The sequence below is a fragment of the Heterocephalus glaber genome, unplaced genomic scaffold (assembly GCF_053883595.1).
Source record: "Heterocephalus glaber isolate CG9 unplaced genomic scaffold, H.glaber_assembly_v1.0 deba00001472, whole genome shotgun sequence".
Taxonomy (NCBI): Eukaryota; Metazoa; Chordata; class Mammalia; order Rodentia; family Bathyergidae; genus Heterocephalus; species Heterocephalus glaber.
In genome coordinates this window covers 86669382-86687004 of record NW_028258315.1, presented here as the reverse complement: position 1 = coordinate 86687004, position 17623 = coordinate 86669382, and the positions used below count along the sequence as shown (strand labels likewise).

Genomic DNA, 17623 nt, shown 5'->3' with positions numbered 1-17623 from the left:
CCGTCCAGGCAGAAGTCTTACTTCTTACTCAGAATCCTGAGCAACTGCTGGTTAGAATTGGACTGTAATGGACTCAGTCTTCTCTTTCATACAGGGTGAACTTCAGATATGCATCAGTTCTGTTTGATTAGAGGATCTTATAAAGATGTGTTCTTACTTATTCAGCTTTCAGCTGGTTTAGTGTTTCCACATTTCTGTGTGTGTGTGTGTGTGTGTGTTTGAAACGGGGTTTTGCTGTGAAGTCCATGCTGGCTTTAAACTTGCAGCAATCCTCTTGCCTTACTTTCCCGAGTGAGTGCTAGTATTAGAGCCATGTGCCACCATGCCTGGCTTTTTTAAAATAAGTTTTTTTGGGGTACTGGAGAACACGTGGCCTCAGGCATGCTAGGCAAATGCTCTGCCACTGAGCTGCATCCCTTGCCCTGTTTTATTTTGAGACAGGGTCTTGCTAAGAGGCCCAGGCTGGGCATGAATGTGTGACCCTTCTTTCTTCAGTCTCTTGAGTAACTGGGATCACAGATGCACATCACTGAACCCAGCCGTCACCTCTTTGATCTCTTGCTGCGAATCAGTTCCCCAGTTTTTAATCTTTTGAGTACAAGTGAGAAAAACTTGCTACCTTAAGTGAAAAAATTGTCTTTTGTTAGGAGAGCTTTATGATTCTATTTTTTAATCTGGCAAGTGGTAGAAACTCATTTGAAATTAAAGACAAAAGAGGGAGCCACTTGCTCCAAGGACAGAGAAGTCCCCAAATGGACTGCTTGGGTCCAAGGCTCAAAAGGATCACCAGGATCCAGGGGTGGTGACATGCGCCTGTAATCCTAGTGCTCGAGAGACAGAAGCAGGAGGATCCCTGCAAGTTGGAGGCCACTGTGGGCTATGTAGTGAGTTCAAGGCCAGCCTGAACTACACAGGGAGACCCTGTCTCAAACAACAACAACAATAACAACAACAACAACAACAACAAAGGACCACCAGGGTCTGGTGTCTCTCTTCACTTCATAGTGTCAGTCAGCTTCAGATTTGGGAACCAGGTGGTGGCAGAATGGCCATTTGTCAACTCTTTGCCTTGAGGGCGCCAGTATCCAAGCCCAGGGCAGAAGGTAGGAGAAGCAGATAGAGAGAAAAAAAAAAAATCCCCTTTTTGGAATCTCATTCCTTGCTCTAAACCAGTCCCGTGCTAGGGGCCGTCATGTGTCCGCACCTGTACTGGGCAGCAGAAACAGACGCTCACCCTGGAAGGACCCTGAGTTCACAGGTCACGGAAAATCCTCCACAGGGCCTCAAAAAGGTGGAATCCAAAATTCAAAAAGCCACGGAAGCAGGGCACGTGGTGCACCCCTGTGATCCCAGTATTGTGAGAGATTGAGAACATCAGGACCCAGCCTGGGCAATTTAGCAATACACTGTCTCAAAATGAAACTGAAAAAAGGGTTGGGGCTGTAGGTTAGCGTGATGCTCCCTCAGTTCAGTCCCCCGTAGTGAAAAACCAGAAACTAGAAAGCAGCAGAGGCCTTTGGTATCCTGTTCCCTGGTACCTTTCTCTTCCCCTTCACCTGTGAGCCCTGCTAGCACTGCCCACGGCACAGCTGTCTGCTGTCTCCAGCTGTTTCCCTTTCTCTTGTCTGAGGTGGACACCTTGAAGGCGACTCAGATTCAGCCTGCATTAGAGGTCCCATCCCAGTCCAGTCAGCTGTGAACAGGGGTGCTGGGCATCTGCCCTTGAAGGTGCAGGTGGAGGGCCTCAGAGGGACAGACAGCTACGACTCCTTGCATGGCTGAGAAGCAGCCACTTAGGTCCGAGATGGTGGGAATCAGTAGTGTCAGGGGCCTCTCTCCAGCCTCGGAAAATGTCAGCTGAAGCTCCAGCTCAGCTACGTGGATGGCTGCTTCCTGCTTGGAAGGGATGCCTAGCTCAGCACCTCAGGACTCTGAGTTGGACTCTACTGTAGTGTGGGCCCTTCCTTCCTGCAGAGGAGACAGTGCCATCTGAGAGGCATGAATGGGAATTTCCTCCTTCCAGGACCGAGTCAGCATGACTCGGGATGGCTTCAACTGGAAAAACTGAATCAAAGAGCATGCTCAGGCCGAGGATTTCCCCAAACACTAATCAGCACTGATTACTTCCAGTGTGTTGCCTTTGGCTCTGCAGAGAGTTTTGTCCATTGTGGCTCTAGCGTCTGGCTTCTGCTGCCCAGAAGATGAGAAATAAGTTTGTAGGGATGAGCCCAAGAGAAGGAATGTGTCCCACCACCATCCTGACTTCCACTAGGTGCGGAAAAACCAGATTACCAGATTTCCTCTACCAGTGGTTGGCTTTGCCTCCAGCATTAATCTGTGGGAGTGGAGCTGGAAGAACTTGGTAAGGAAAACTTCCATAAAAATCCTTATTTACTGTAGTCACTGTTGAAAATGACTATTCTCTCCATCTTTATTTGTTTTGAATTGAGCTGCAGAGCTGAGTCTGAGTTGAGTGCCCTGTTGTCCAGCCCCAAGACCATCTAAAGGAAGTAACTTGATGCCGTGAACCTGACACTCGATCTTGGATAAGTCAAGTGGAGCTTTATTATTCTTGAAAGTTCATGAAAGTTCAGAAACTGTGCTGTTTAAAATAGAAGTAAAAGACTTGGAGCTGGTTTTAATACAAAGTCTTGCAGAACCTCGAGATAACCTCTGGTCCAGCCCGGACTTCACCGATTAGAATGGAATAGTTCAGAGAGGCACAGCCTCAGCCTCTGAGCTCTGAGACCCGGTGTCAGGGTGACACAGGGCTGTGAGGTTGGTCTGTCAGTCCCTTTGGTCACAGGTCAGAGATGTCACCAATAGGGAGCTTCCCGAAGCTGTGATAAGGAACCTAACCTACTCCACCCGCAAAATAGGGTCGCAGAAAAAGAATTTTTAGGACTTGTCAGTAAGTGGCTCAGGAAGGCTTTATTGGGCAGAAATTTTAGTGTTTGTGTGGGCCATTTATGCTGTTCCAAGGGGGTGGGGACACTGGGAAAGGTGGCCTGACCTCCAGAAAGGTACCAGCCCATTTTAGAGTTCAGCTTTTTTTTTTAAAAGATGGGTAATTGTTTATTTTTTGGATTCTCAGAACTGTTCCTTTATCTTAAGATCATGTTCCTGTTCTTTACTTTCTCAAGCCAATTTATGGACTTGTAGTATTCCCGAGGAACTGGGGTGTGTGACGGGTCTGGAAGGAAAGAAAGGAGCCTACGTTTAACCAAGGTAATACTGCTGTGGGTTGCCTTGGGTGACTTCACTGGGCTCTGGAAGTTGCAGTCTTCTTAAAAGTACAATTTGTAGGCGGGATGTGGTGGCGCACGCCTGTAGTCCTAGCACTTGGGACTGAAGCAGGAGGATCAGCATGAGTTCGAGGCCAACCTGGACTACAAAGTGAGTTCAAGGCCAGCCTCAACTACATAGTGAGACCCTTTCTCAAAAAACAAAAACAAAACAAAACAGAAAAAGTACAATTTGTAGTTATGATTTCCTTGTCTGCTTTCTTTCTACCTTTTATTTCTTTTATCCTACCTCAGTAGGATAGTCCTACCTGTAAGTGTTTCTATATTTCCTGCTAGGAAGAATAGGGCAGAGCTTGTAGCATGGAAAAATGTATAGGACTGAGATTCACATATCATAAAATTCAACCCTTTAAAAGTATACAATTTTAAGTGTATTCAGAGTTGTTCAACTGTCACCACTAAATAGTTTCAGGACATCCCCTGGCAAATCCCCATACCCTTTTAGGAGTCGCTCCTGTTCCTCCCTCCACCCTTGGCAGCCACGAGCTCACTTCTCCCTGGCTTTGGCTGTTCTGGGCTTTTCCCAGAGCAGAATCCGCTGTGTGCTCTGCTGTGGCTGACTTCTTTCACTTAGCAGAATATTCTCAGAGTTTGCCCATGTTCTACTCATACTTTATTCCTTTTTATGGCCAAATGATGGAATGTATAGGATTTGAAGATAAAGTTTTCAGATTTATATTTCATTTGCCTGTAGTTTTTTCTTGGAATGCCACGTCTCCTCTGTATTTGACGTTAAATGAGAAACTTTTCCAGCAAATTGTACCTAAATAACTGCTGATTTTCTGAAACATTTTGACATTTGGGCAGAAAAGTTGGTTCCTGGAAAAAAGGGTATTCTTTCTTGTACTGCCAGGAAAATTAATACGTACAATTAACACAGATGCTCACCGACCAGAGTTTAATGAACTTTTTCCTTATTTGTTTTCCAAATACTTGACTTGCTTTGAAAATCATCATTTTAGCAGTGATGTAGTTATTTTTCTTTTCCTCCTAAGTTTATTAGAAACCCTCAGTCCTTCAGGTAGTGTGAGAAGTTGGTATAGCAAGCACTCATAAAACCTTCCCTGGCATCTCCAGTCATCATATTTGCTTGCTGTCTCTTAAAAGTACACATCACTTTTTTTTTTGAACCCATGGCCTTGTGTGTGCCAGGCAGGCCCTTTACCACTGAGCTCATCCCCAGTCCTTTTTGTTTTAATTTTGAGACAGGGTATTGCCGCCTGAGTAGCTGGGATCACAGGCTCGCCCACCACCCCTGGCTGGGATGTTGAGAGTTTTTAAAAATTTTTTTTTATTTTTTGGTACCGGGGACCAAACTCAGGTCCTTGCGCTTGCGCAGCAGGCGGCGAAACCACTGAGCCAAATCCCCGGCCCAGTTGAGAGTTTTGAAGAATCCAGACCAGTTGTCGTGTAGAACTGGTGCTTCTCAAACTTTAGATACGGTTTCGAGGAGGACCTCCTTCCCCTCTCCTTGGGCAGTGTGCATTCTGATTTTGGAAGACACTGGGGCCCTGAGAACCTGCATTTCCGGCTGATTTCCAGGGGATGCCAATGCTGTGCCGCACTTGGACTAGCGAGACTGTAGGATGCTCCACCTTCTAGACGTCTGTGGCCTCGAGATGAAATAAGTTTAAATATTTTTGGCAAGTACCCTGCCAGAGCTCATAGGTACTTCCCGTAGCATACCAGGAGGTGTGTCGTGTCAATTTGTCCTGTTATTAAAAATGCTAAGTGTAATTACTTGATCCAAGTGGAGTCTGTTGGCTTTCCACTGAAATGATACCTTTCTTCTAGTGTAATTATTAGGTAATCTGTAATTATAATTAGTAAGTAATCATTGAGATTGCATGGCTATCGTGTTCCTCAACAGTTTTCATCCACTAATGAACTTTTTTTGGGCAAAATAATGTCTTGCAATTATAATGCCCTGCTGGTAACACAAGCCTCTTATGTAATGAGTAGTTAATTATGTGTAATTTAAAAAAAAAAGCAAGTAATTGTTGACTACCATTCATACTGTTAAACGTTGACTTACAGCTTCTCAAATTTCGATGTGTTACAATCCTATTCCCGTGAAAAGTGTCTACATTTCTATAACCAGGGGTAGTGTGATGTGTTTAAAGAATCAATTAGGCTAGGTGCAATGGCACAGGCTTATAATCTCAGCTACTGTGGAGGCTGAGTCAGGAGGATCACAAGGTCAGCCTGGGCAGTTTAGTGTGAGCCTGACTCAAAGGCTGGGGGTGTAACTCAGTGGTAGAGCACCCCTGGGTTCCATCTCAGCATCCCTCCCCATCAATTAATTTAAAAGAGTTTTTGAGAACCTCCTGGGGTTGTTTGCTAGAACTATAATTGGGATCCTTAATTATCCCACAGACTTAAGAAAATTGCTTTTCTCAACAGGACAGGCAGTCCTCACATGTTGCAAGTTGCCATTTTTTTGATTGAAATAAAAAGCTGGGTGATCACGAATGGAGGATTTAGGTATTTAAGAAAAGTGTGCAGGGGCCGGGGGTTTAGCTCAGTGGTTTCGCCGCCTGCTGCACAAGCACAAGGACCTGAGTTCGATCCCCGGTACCAAAAAAAAAACAAACAGAAAAAGAAAAGTGTGCCAGGTGGGTTGGGGCACCACTGATTCCACAGCTAATGAGAAGCTATAGAGGAGAAGTTTGCAAGCGAGGGGCCTTTACCTGTAAAGGCTGGGGTGTTTTTAGTCTGGAGCCTTTGTCCTGAACCCTGAGCTTCATCTCAGTGCTCTGGGGGTAGAAAGACTGGTAGGAGCGAGTGCAAGCCCACAGGCTGAGAGACCCTGTCTTAATCCCAGCCCTGCTGTCACCTGCACAGTGGCCTTGGGCAAGTTTCTGAGTCTGTGAAACCAGGGTAATAATGGGCCTTGGGCTCCTGAGCTTGTTGGGAGGATGGGGTGACTTTGTGAGTGCTTCATGAAAGGTTTGATTCACCTGCAAAGACATGTTGACTGAATGAATTTCTAGCTCTCCTTTTTCTTTCATGCACATGCTAAACATGTGCTACTATTTATTGAGCCACACCCAACCCCCAATTTCTAGTTCTTAAAAAAGGATCTTAGACCTATTTAAGACCTGTAACTAGGGCTGGGGATTTAGCTCAGTGGTGCTGCTGCCTGCCTTGAAAGTGCAAGGTCCTGAGTTTGATCCCCAGTACCAAAAAACAAAAAAACCCAAACCTTTAACTGTATAAGTGCTTTTTTTTGAGATAAGTTCTCACTATGTAGCCCAGGCTGGCCTCCAACTCACAGCGATCCTCCTGCCACTGCCTCCCAAGTGCTGGGATTCAGGCGTGTGCCAGGACGGCTGGCCAAAACCTGTAACCTTATAGTGTATTTATTTGACAATTTTTTTCAAGTACTCATGCTCTTGATTTTATCCCTGTTTATTCAATAAAAGAGTATTGTTGAGGATATCGCTGAGTGGTGTTGCATCTGCCTGGCAAGTGCAAGATCTGAGTTCGATCCCTAGTACCAGGAGGAAAAAAAAGAAGTGTTAGCTTGTATTAGAGACTCTGTGTGTGACATTTTGGTTTTTTGAGGTAATTTAAGAAATGAAATCTCTAAAATAAGATACATTTATACTATTATGTGCCCCAAATGCCTGTGCCAACGGGGTGATGGATGAGTGGATTACCATTAGCCACTTTCAGCAGCATTATTATTCTGGAAATAAACCTAATTGGGGAGATTGATTCTGCAAGTATCCCTGAGCTTCTGTACTGTGCCAGGCACTTTTGCAGTTCATACCTGGCTTCAAACTTCACTCCTGGTGGCCAGTTACCCATGTTTCCACGCAGGGCCAAGACATTTTCCCTGACAGTCAGTACAGTGCCTGTGGGTTTTCTTGCATAAATCACGTTGAAAGTGCATTGCTTAATTTCTAGTTTTCACAACCTTAAAATGGACTAAGGGTATTTGTGAAGCAGTGGGAGAGTGGAATTCTGGATTTTTGTTGCATTCTCTACACCCCCTCAATTTCCACTCTTCCACAGAGTTCAGTATTTTCCACATAGTCCTAATATTTTCCTAAATACAACTTAGCATGCACACACATATACACACACAACATGCTGGAGATTGAACCCCAGCCTCATACAAGTACATACCAACCACACTCTCCCATTGAGCTACATCCCCAGCACTATTTATGTTGTTGGTAGAACATTTGTTGTAATGTGTAATTGAAAATTTAGGAAATCGTGCAAGCCAGACAAAGGGTAAAGACTCACATGTGTTCCCACCAGGGTTGCCAGAGGAAACAGTTAAATTTGAATTTCTGATAAACAACTAATAACTTTCTAGTGTAAGTATGCCCTGAATGGCAGGCAGTTCTTGCTTCTGAAAAGTCGTTGCATGGGAAATACTTACACGAAGCAATTATTTGTTGTTTACCCAAATTAATATTTAACTAGCCGCCTTGTATTTTTATTTGCAAAATCTGGCCACCCTAGGTCCCACTGCCAGCTCGTAAGTGGCCTCCACTTTGCAGCTTGGGGAAGGGTGGTGACTGCAGCTGCAGGAGGTCCCCTCCTTGCTGGGCTTCAGGAGCTGGTGTGGGGGTCAGATTAGCAATTAGCCAAACGTGACCTCATGAGAGAGGAATGTGCGCTTGCTAGGTATTAGCAGAGGTTTAGGCTCTGGGGAGGCATTGTCAGGAGCTTGTCAGTGATGTCATCAGCTGGAAAAGCCAGCTTCCAGGCCTCAGGAAAAAGCTCTGAAGCCAGAGCTCCAGTTTTGGTAATAAATTCGAATAGAGTTTCACAGGTGGGGTGTGGAGGAATTTATTACGAGAGGAAGCCTGATGGAGCCACCCGCCCTCCTGCCTGCAGCCCCCAGCCAACTTTCAGTTCTGATGAGCAACCAGAAGCTTCTGATGCGGCCTTCGATTACACCGCTGGCCCAGGGCAGGTCTCAGGGAACGCTCCAGGAGCTGTGGAGGGGTTCAGTCAGGCAGGGCGAGACTCATGGGGAAATTGTTCATTAGGCTGCTTCAAGGTAGTTCTGGGAAGTTCGCACTTTGGGACTATCTAGGGCCTTGGCATCTCTCATCTCCCTTTACTGTGAGAGGGCTCTTGGGCTGGAGCAGGGAGTCCTGGATTCAGGCACTCCCCAGACCCTCGCTTACCTGCTGAGCTGGAAGAAGCAGAACAAGCATTCACCTTTCCTCCCGTGTTTAAAGGGTAACTTGCTGGGCTGAGTGGGCCTGTCAGACAAGAGGGGGACCCGACATAGCAAATACTCAGTGGTTACCACTTAATTTTCTTTAAACCTCCCATAAACCATTCTGGGAAAAGATAGATTCCAGGGACTGGGGTCCTCTCATGGACCAGGGTCTGTAGTTCAGGTTTCGCTGGGTCTGTTGGAGGTTCCGCTTGGGAAGTCAGCCAAGCATTTCCGCCGGTGTTGGACCCTCACTGCCGGCAGGAGATCCCACCAACGAGTCCTCCTGGGACTCTGCCAGCACTGAGGACTTCGTGAAGTTCTAGCTTCCCCCCTGGCTTGCAGCATCAGCTTAGAATTCAGAGGCACTGAGCCCAGTCTCCAGGTTGTTCCTGGAGACAGACTCCCCATGTCCCTTTCTTCCACGTCCTTCCTCAGTGTTCCCTCCCTCACTGGCATGTGGGCAAATAGAGTAGCCTCTCTTTTGACACCTGTAAAACAGGACCATCTCCCTCTGTGCCTACTGTGGGTGAAATGTTTAGCAAGACACACAGGTAAGAAGTTGTTGCCCTGTGAGAGGCTGATGTTGGCTAGGTGAATGACCTTTTAGGAGAAATCTGTGTTAGCAAAGATTTGAGCCTAGCTGGACATAATGGCACTTGCTTATAATCCCAGCACTTGGGAGGCTGAGGCAGGAGGGTCACTAGCTCAAGTGTATGCCCGGACTGCATACCCACCCTCCCTCGCTATTTATCAGAGCTTCAGACTTTCCACCTTTGTCTTTATCCTAGGCCTTAAAAAGTGTAATAAATAAGCCCAGGCATGGTGGTACATGCCTGCAATCCCAGCACTCTGGGAGGATGAGGCAGGAGAATTGCAATTTCAAGCACAGCCTGGGAAACTTAGCAAAACCTTGTCCCCAAATAAAAAATAGAAAGGTGTGGGTATGTAACACACACACACACACACACACACACCCACACACACCCCCCCACACCCCACACCGGATTTTTAGTTTTTTTTTTTTTTTTAAGGGAAAGAGCTTCTGTTAGGTCCTTGGCTATAACTAGCTGGATAGGTAGTATTACAAAGGAAGCCAATTATATTGAAATACAGTTATGAGAAATAAAAATTTGGAATATAGGAATAAATCCACATCTGTATTAAATGTCTAATAACAAGATTGAGTAGTGATCCTCATCATTACCATAGTTTTGATATAGTAATGGCATAAAGGGTTTTTCAAGCTGTCACCAATACTAGGTCTCTGTTCATAATGTAAAGACACTAAATCTCATCAGTTAGAGAATGCTGAACACCAAGGTTGTACCTTTTCCTGTCTGGGTTCTAGACTGTCCTGTCCCCCACCCCAGCCCCAAGAGTCCCTGACCTAGGTGGTCTCCCTTCTAGGGGGATGTGCAGCCACCCCGGGTCGTGGGTGAGCTGTGAAATGTCCTGGTCCTTCAGCTTCGCAGTAGAGCCTGGGAAGTTAGACATCTGTGTGCGAAGGTAGGTCACACAGTCACAAAGCCCAGAGCCAAAGGGAAGGGCAAGATGCATCCTGAGGGTTGCTCTGGAGGTCTCAGAGCAGGGCTGGCCCTGGAGGGAGCCGGTGCACTGATGGTGTTCTGCCAGCAGCTGCAGCACAGTGGAGGCCTCCGCAGAGCGGCCGGAGAGCCTGTGACTTGGTCTGGGCTGTTGGGTGTGTAAAGACCGCAGGCCCAGACCTAAGTGTACAGAATACAATCAAACAATCCCCTGCCCTTTAGTTTGGAATTTTGAGACAGGCCCTTGATGTGTAGCCCAGGCTGGCCTTGAACTCAAGGCGATCCTCCTGCTTCAGCCTCCTGAGTGCTGGGATTACAGGTGTGTGCTACCACACTGGGCTTTTTTTTTTCAGTTTTGTATTTTATTATTTGACTAATGTAATTTACAGTTGATAGTGATTGCTTAACAATCATAACACATACTTAGAAAATTCTGGGGATGTGAAAACACAAACCTTAACTCATTTCAAAAGTAATAAAATTTCTGTGACTATTAAAGTAGTAATTAGTAAAGACAATGGTTTGCAGACATTTGATTAAAGATTCATTAGTTTCAACTTCTTTCAGCTTTCTTAGCTTTATACTTAGCCTGACCTGACTTCCTCTAGTGATCTGCGTTCAGATTATTTGGTAGGTCCCTGAGAGAGGTCCTGGTGTGAGGCGGGCCTGGCGGCCTCAGTGGGGGTTTGGGAAGAGTTGAGTGGAGTGGCTGGTACAGGAGCCTGGTGCTGGCTGGGGTGGGGGCAGCTGAGAGGGGCCAGCAGGCGTGGGGGGGCAGAGTGGCTTTGGTGGGCGGGATAGGCAAGGCCGAGTCCATTTGGGTTTCATGGCTGGCGTGGAGTTCATTGGGCGACTGGTGTGCTGGTGGTTACTTGTTGGTCGGTGGTGGAGAGGTTGGCTGGTTGACTGGCAATTGTTGGCTGGTTGGCTTGTTGATGGGTGAGTGTTTAATAGTTGGTGGTGGTTTGTTTGGGCAGGTGTGTAATTGGTTTGTTGGTTCATTGGGGGTGGTTGTTGGCTGGGCAGCAGGTTGTAGTAGTTTCTTTCCTCCTCCCTCATTTTCCTTTATCTCTCTACTGTGTAGCAGGGACCATAATAGATAGAATCCCAGTGGTGCTACAGTCGGGGCCCTGTCTGTGATACAGTGACCACATCTTAGGTTTGGATCCGATACCAAGCAGAAGTGTAGAGTGGATTTCATCACCACCCAAGTTTCAGGACTCATTGCCACTGTTGTTGTGCTTATGAGTATTTCATCCTTAAGTAGCACCAGGGATACTACTTGGATGTGTTTCAGTTATTAAAGAAATAATTCATGCTAACTTTTTTTTTTTGAGACAAGGTCTCGCTATGCAGTTCAGGCTGGTCTTGAACTCACTGTTTAGCCCAGGCTGACCTCAAACTGGAGGCAATCCTCTTGCTTCAGCCTCCTGAGTGCTGGGATTATAGGCATGTGCCACAAAGCCTGGTTCAGTTCATACTAACTTTTACAATAAGTTCACTTCTGTCCCCTGCATAGGAATTTAGAACTAGGTGACACTCAAGCGAAGGTTCTGGAGCTTTCTCCTGGTCACATAGTTTGATATTCCAGCTGCCCACATCAGGACGACACCTTCTGTCTGCCAGCTGAAGCGGGGGTCCAAATGACTGAGTTCCATCTCTGCCTCTGCCCGCTTGGCAATATATTGTCTGTGGCTGAAGATTTTGACATTAGAAGCTCTAAAGCAAATCCAGGAAGGCGGGGGCTGGTTTTGGCTTGAATTCCTTTAAATCATGGCCTGTTGTGTAAGAATTACTGTTTGGACTGGGATAGAACTGTTTGATGTTTCTTTGTGTGGCTTTTGAGTTGGTTGTTGGTTATCACCAGTTTCATAAACACAGCGGTGAGGCGGTGTGTCAGAAGGGCGTGCTTCCCTTTAGCGCCTTCCTTTAAGAACAGTGCCTGCTTTTTCTGTCCTTTATGACAAAACTTGTTGATTCCAAACAGCAGGGTTCTAATTTCTTAGTCACAGCTGGCTGGCCGTAGAAACACTTGTAGGTTAGAGAGACCGACACTTTCTTGTTTCCTGTGTCTCTCACCCCACACCTACCAGTTTTATAAAATGTAATCTCCCAGATTCTGGGATTATTTGGGAGAAGTGTTTGAAGGCTCCAAGAGCAGTTTAAAGTAGAATCTTCCAAAGTACATTCTGCAGAATATTACTCTTCTTTGAAATAGAATTTTTAAAATTTCCCTAGTTCAGTAATGTTTGGAAACTTGGCACGCTGTCTTAGTCCTTTGGAATTGTCAGTGTACATTTGCACATTAAAAGCTTTCCCAAGTCCTGTCACAGTTTAGAAATTGTTCAACATGCAAACCTGGCAGGGGCAGGAGGATCACGGGCCAGAGGTTCAGGGTCACCAAGAGCAGCATAGTGAGGGTCTTAAAAATAAAAAAAATCGTTCCCAGTCTAGTGTCTGCAGTTACTTTGCCACAGAAACCCTTTGGTCTGGGAAAAACCAGTAAACATTTAGTGCAGTCTTCTTTTTTTTTTTTTTGGTACCCAGCATCGAACTTGGGACCTCGGCCCCACTGAGGCAAACCCCGGGCTCACAGTGAAGCCTTCTTGAAGACATAGTTCTCAGGATGATGTTCAGTGTTACACAAGCAACAGTTAAAAATTATAATAGGTATTTTCCTGTGTGTTTGGAGAATGCAGCTATGTGTCAAAGCTGTGATTTCACAGACATAATTGCTTAAGATATAGAAAAAGAAAAAAAGAGTATAGAAAGAGAAAAAAATGAGTCGATTTACAGAAAACTAGTAAATGGCCCACGTGGCTCGAGCATAGGGCCAGCTTTATGTGTGGTCCAGGGTTGCTGGACAAATGCTCCTCAGAGCCACCTTTAGGCCAAGAGGTGGAGTCGGGAGGCAGCTTCTGGCTCAAAGCACAGACAGTTGTCAGCAGGATCTGGTGATGGAGAGACCCGGGGTGCCTGTGAGCCTTCAGTCCGGGCAGTGGCTGGTGCTTGGGTTGAGGCCGTGGGTATCCATGGGTATTAATCAATCGCGTGGCCCTCGCCTGCCTTGCAGTTGGGCAGTGTGCCTCAGGAATGTGAGAATGTGTTCCGCTCTTAGCAGCGAGGCTGACCTGCTGTGTGTTTATTCTGTTTATCTTACTGCCAGGGCGGTTTTCATGGGACAGAGTTCAGGGGCACAACAATAACTCTCTTTTAGGAGGATGATGTAACCCTCATTCTTTCTTCCTCCTTGGCTTTTCATGGCTTTTAGGGCATTTGTGACACCATCATGTCCATGTATGGGCCTCTTCCTTTGTGTGCCTGTTCCGGATTCCAGGGCAAATGGTCAGCAGCAGATTTGAGAGTTGATGGCCTGGGTTCAAATTCCTGCCACGCTGCTTTTTTTTTTTTTTCATTTTAATCATTTTACTCCTTATTTACACTATCAGTTTCTCACACTAGAGAAACTATTTGGTATTTACACATGTGTGTCCTATTTATTTCACTTAAGAGTATGGGCTCAGTATGCATCCATTTAGCTATAAATGTCTCTAGTTTCTCATTCTTAATGGGTGAGTAGTACTCCATTTTATAAAAAAACCACATCTTCTTTATTCAGTCTCCAGTTGATGGGCACTTGGGCTGCTTCCAAGCTTTAGCCATTACAAACTGTGCTGCTATCTGCCACACTGCTTTTGAGCTGTGTGACTTTGGGTTAATTTACTCATTCGTAGGTTTTTATAAATCCGGAAAATGGAGCTGACAAAGATACCTCATGAAGCAGTGGTGGAAATTGAGGTGGACATTTGTCCCATGCGGCCAGGGAGGGAGTTCGAGGGCGGGGGCTGGGAATGCGGGAGATTGATTTTGTTGTTGGCTTGAAAAACATGCCTAAAGGCAGACAGCTGACTCCTGTTGGGGTGTAATCTTTGTCACCCCCAGGCCGGCTGTTTGGCTGGGGCAGGGGTCATTTGTTCAGGGTGTGATGAGGAACGGGCAGCCGTCGCTGAGCAAAGGAGATCCTCAAAGACAACCTGGCAAACTTGCTTCACATCTGGTGGTTCATTCATGTACAGGGAGCCTCACACAGTGAAAGCCACACGGGTGCGGGGCAAGGGGCCACCCCTTCCTGTATGATGTGGCTGGGGAGCTGTTGCCCATTTAGCACCCAGCCCCTCTCCTCAGATGCAGACTTACCGGACAGGTTGCTCTCGTCACTGGCAAAGCCCGCCGACTTTGCCACGTTTGTGCCCGCAGATCCACATGTGACTCTGTGAGAACACGAGGTCCTTTAACATGTGTATGGTTATGTTTCTAGTTTTTGGGTGATATGTGCCAACATTTATAATAAAAGGAAAAAATATAATTTAAAATAAAAAAAATTCAATCAAGTTCCGCCTCGCAGGCACAAGGAGCCAAGTTCGATCCCCGGTACCGGGAAGAAAAAATTTGATCAATTCAGAAGCAGATAACAAATGAAAACCCATCTCCTGACAAGGCCGCAGAGCTGTGCTTTTCACAAAACAGGATCCATGCTTTTCTGCAAACCGCCCTCCTCTTCCCTCAGTAAGTAGTACAACTGTCCCTATCAGCACAAACATCTTTCTCCTTGTTTCCACCACAGCCGGTTACTCTTCCTTGTTACTCTTCCTTGAACGGAAAGTTTATTTAACTACTTATCAGCAGGGAGGTAGTCACATTATATTCTCTGCATTATACTGTCATGAACTGCTTTAGTGGTTAAAGATCACTTTACTACCAAGCCCCCTTTCATCTCCCCTTAGAAAAAGAAATCACCTTAGAGGACTTACTTGTATACTTCATGCTTCACATTGAATTTATTGACCTCACATTTAATTTTCTGTCAGCAGTGGCCTGGCCTGGCCCCTGCAGACTGCTCAGGAATCTGCCGGAGGAGTCAGGGGTGGCCTGCAGATTTGATTTAACAAAATGCCAGTTCATTCAGCAGCTCACAGAGCGGGGAACATCTTGATCCTATCAGCCCTAATCCCAGGCCCTTGCTGGCTCTTGGCTTGTTAGCGGATGGAAGGCCTGGCAGTGTTGGAGCACTGGATTTCGGGGTGTTCAGCTCTGAGCCCCAGCCCAGAGTGAGATGGCACCGAGTCTTTCACAGTGCTAGCTAGAGAGGCACTGTTGGTCCCCAAACTTGTATTTAATAGTAAAAGTAATAGTATGGAGATGGAGGGAAGAAGAGGGAAGGAAGAGAGAAAGGACTTTAGAAAAAGAGAAGGAAAAAAAATGGAAATGGAGCTTTTTCAAATGGAAGGGGATTAAGCATTGGAGGAGGGCCAGGGATTTAGCGCAGTGGCACCGTGCCTGCCTGACAAGAGAAAGGTCCTGAGTTCGGATCCCCGGTACTGAGAAGAAAAAAAAAGTTGGAGAAACAGGAAGGAATGGGAAAGGGCAGGGACAAAAGAAAAGATGTGTTATATACATGTACCAACTCCCCACGATAAATGTAATCGTAATGTAGCACAAACATGTACTCATGAAATACATGAATAAAAATGAGCATCTAAAAATAATAGAGCCCTTTTGATATAGTTGAACCATCACCGGGCAGGCAGTACACTGCCTGCTTTACCGCGTGATGTCACAGCGGCTTGTGGGGTGCTGAGCCCCGTTTTGATTCTCACTGTGCACTGTGCCGGTGAGATGAGCACAGAGCACCGACCCACTCCCAGCCCTGATCTCTCGGGCCCCAGGCAGTGCCTGGGCTCTGACTCCCTAACATCCCCGACACGTGGCTCACTTGGCTGCTGGTCCTTTCAGCCAGAGTCCCACCCCTTGTTCCCCCCCCTCCCCCTCCTGTGGATGCCGGGCTCCTCCTGCTGGGAGGTGGCCAGTTCCGGCTGGGACTCCTTGCAGGGAGCTCTGATGGGACTGGGTGGGACATGTGTTCGGAGGCTTCCTCAGGCCATCACGACTTGAAAGGTACAGATTCTAGCTGGCAACTGAGCTAAGAACCGGAGGAGAAGCAGCCAAAAGTGTCCATGTAAGGACGCCTGCATCCTTTCTGTTGGTGGTGGTGAGAGCCAGGGGTTATAAATTATCCTGAATTTCCCTCAGTTTGATTCCTGTTCAAGACTTTCGGTGGAGAGTTGTTCCTTTTATGACTTCACACTCTTTGGGCAGGCAGCCAGCCCGTCTCTGTGGCCATCTCTGTAACGATCTTGTATGAGTCGTGTAACGAGAGGCGAGTTACAGGGAAACTCGCAATCTGACCTCTCCCCTTTCAAACCAGGGAGGCCACCTGATCCTGCTTTGTAACAGCACCGACTTTTACGAGTCTGCAGTGGACGAATGAGTACCTGCTCTTTCATCATTTGTATTATTTTTATTTAACTTGTAATAATAAAAAGACTCCCCCTCCCCTATATCCTGGTATGAGGGATAAAAAGCCAGGGGTTTCCTTTTCATCCTTTTCTCTTAAATAAGCCCATCTGTGTTTGTCCCGTGGAGACATGCCCATTTTTGTTGTAATAGTGTCACCATCTCTTTGTGGAGCATTTTCAAGCCAGTTTAATTTATTAAGAGTATAATTTGTGCCAGGCTTGATGGCATATGCTTGTGATCCCAGCACCCCTTTAATCTCAAGCCCAGCCTGGGTAATTTAGCACGTGCCATTGTCAGAAAATAAAATTTGAAGAGGGCCAGGGATCAGTGTGGTAGGTTTTCTGCAATATAAGATATCCTCTAAGGTCCTTCATGTGAGGGTAACAGTATCTATTATAAGACATCATACTGTTTTTCTTTTCCTAAAGTGTGTATACATTTTTTGGGCAAACTCTATATATTAAAGGTAAAAGGGATAAAAAAAAAAATCATGCAAACGTTAACAAAAAGAAAGCCAGAGCAGGGCCGGGGATTTAGCTCAGTGGTTTTGCTGCCTGCTGCACAAGCGCAAGGACCCGAGTTTGATCCCCATACCAAAAAAAAAAAAAAAAAAGAAAGCCAGAGCAGCTGTATTAATTTCAGATTAAGCAGACTTCAGGGAAAGGAAGATTACCAGGGATCCAACAGGAAGGAAAAAAAAAAAGGGCCAGGGATATAGTTCAGTGTAAAGGGCCCAGGTTCAAAAGAGATTTAAAAAAGTATAATTTGTATCCACTGCAGAATGTGGCACCCAGTAGGCAATAAGGAAGTATTGTTAGTATAGGAACATAAGAATATGCTGGGCATGGTGGCACACACCTGTAATTCTAGCACTCGGGAGGCTGAGGCAGGAGGATTGCCCTGAGTTCGAGGCCAGCCTGTTCCCCTCTCCCCCCTCAAAAAAGGAGTAGAACAAATGGAGCTTTCAGGAATACCAGTAATACCAATGCCTAGTTTCCAGAGGAACAGCAGGTTGTGAATGAGTTCTTAAGGCGGAGCTGCATCTTCTTCAAGGAGCTGACTGAGGCTGGGTGCAGGGCGAGCAGTGAGGCAGACTCGGAAGCTCCCGGGCAGAGGGACAGAGCCAACATCATTGGAGTCCCCTGTCCCAGGGTATGGGAGAGGCCGAGACCAGGATAACCCGGCACTGACGCTGTGCCTGCTGAGCCTGTGCTCCATCATCTGCT

The 17623-nt window shown here is 46.3% G+C and overlaps 1 protein-coding gene across 8 annotated transcripts in view; it reads left to right on the top strand.

The window, feature by feature from the left end:
* Flnb (filamin B) overlaps positions 1-17623 on the top strand; it is a 143946-nt gene that overhangs the window by 29459 nt on the left and 96864 nt on the right. Inside the window, exon 1 of one of the 8 annotated variants that reach the window (XM_021243943.2) lies at positions 14455-14606. The exons of the other annotated variants lie outside the window; for them this stretch is intronic. Coding sequence (XP_021099602.2) covers positions 14516-14606 — 91 coding nt within the window. The 5' untranslated portion in view covers positions 14455-14515. Of the gene's footprint in view, positions 1-14454; positions 14607-17623 lie in introns of those variants that run through there. 8 annotated transcript variants of the gene reach the window in all.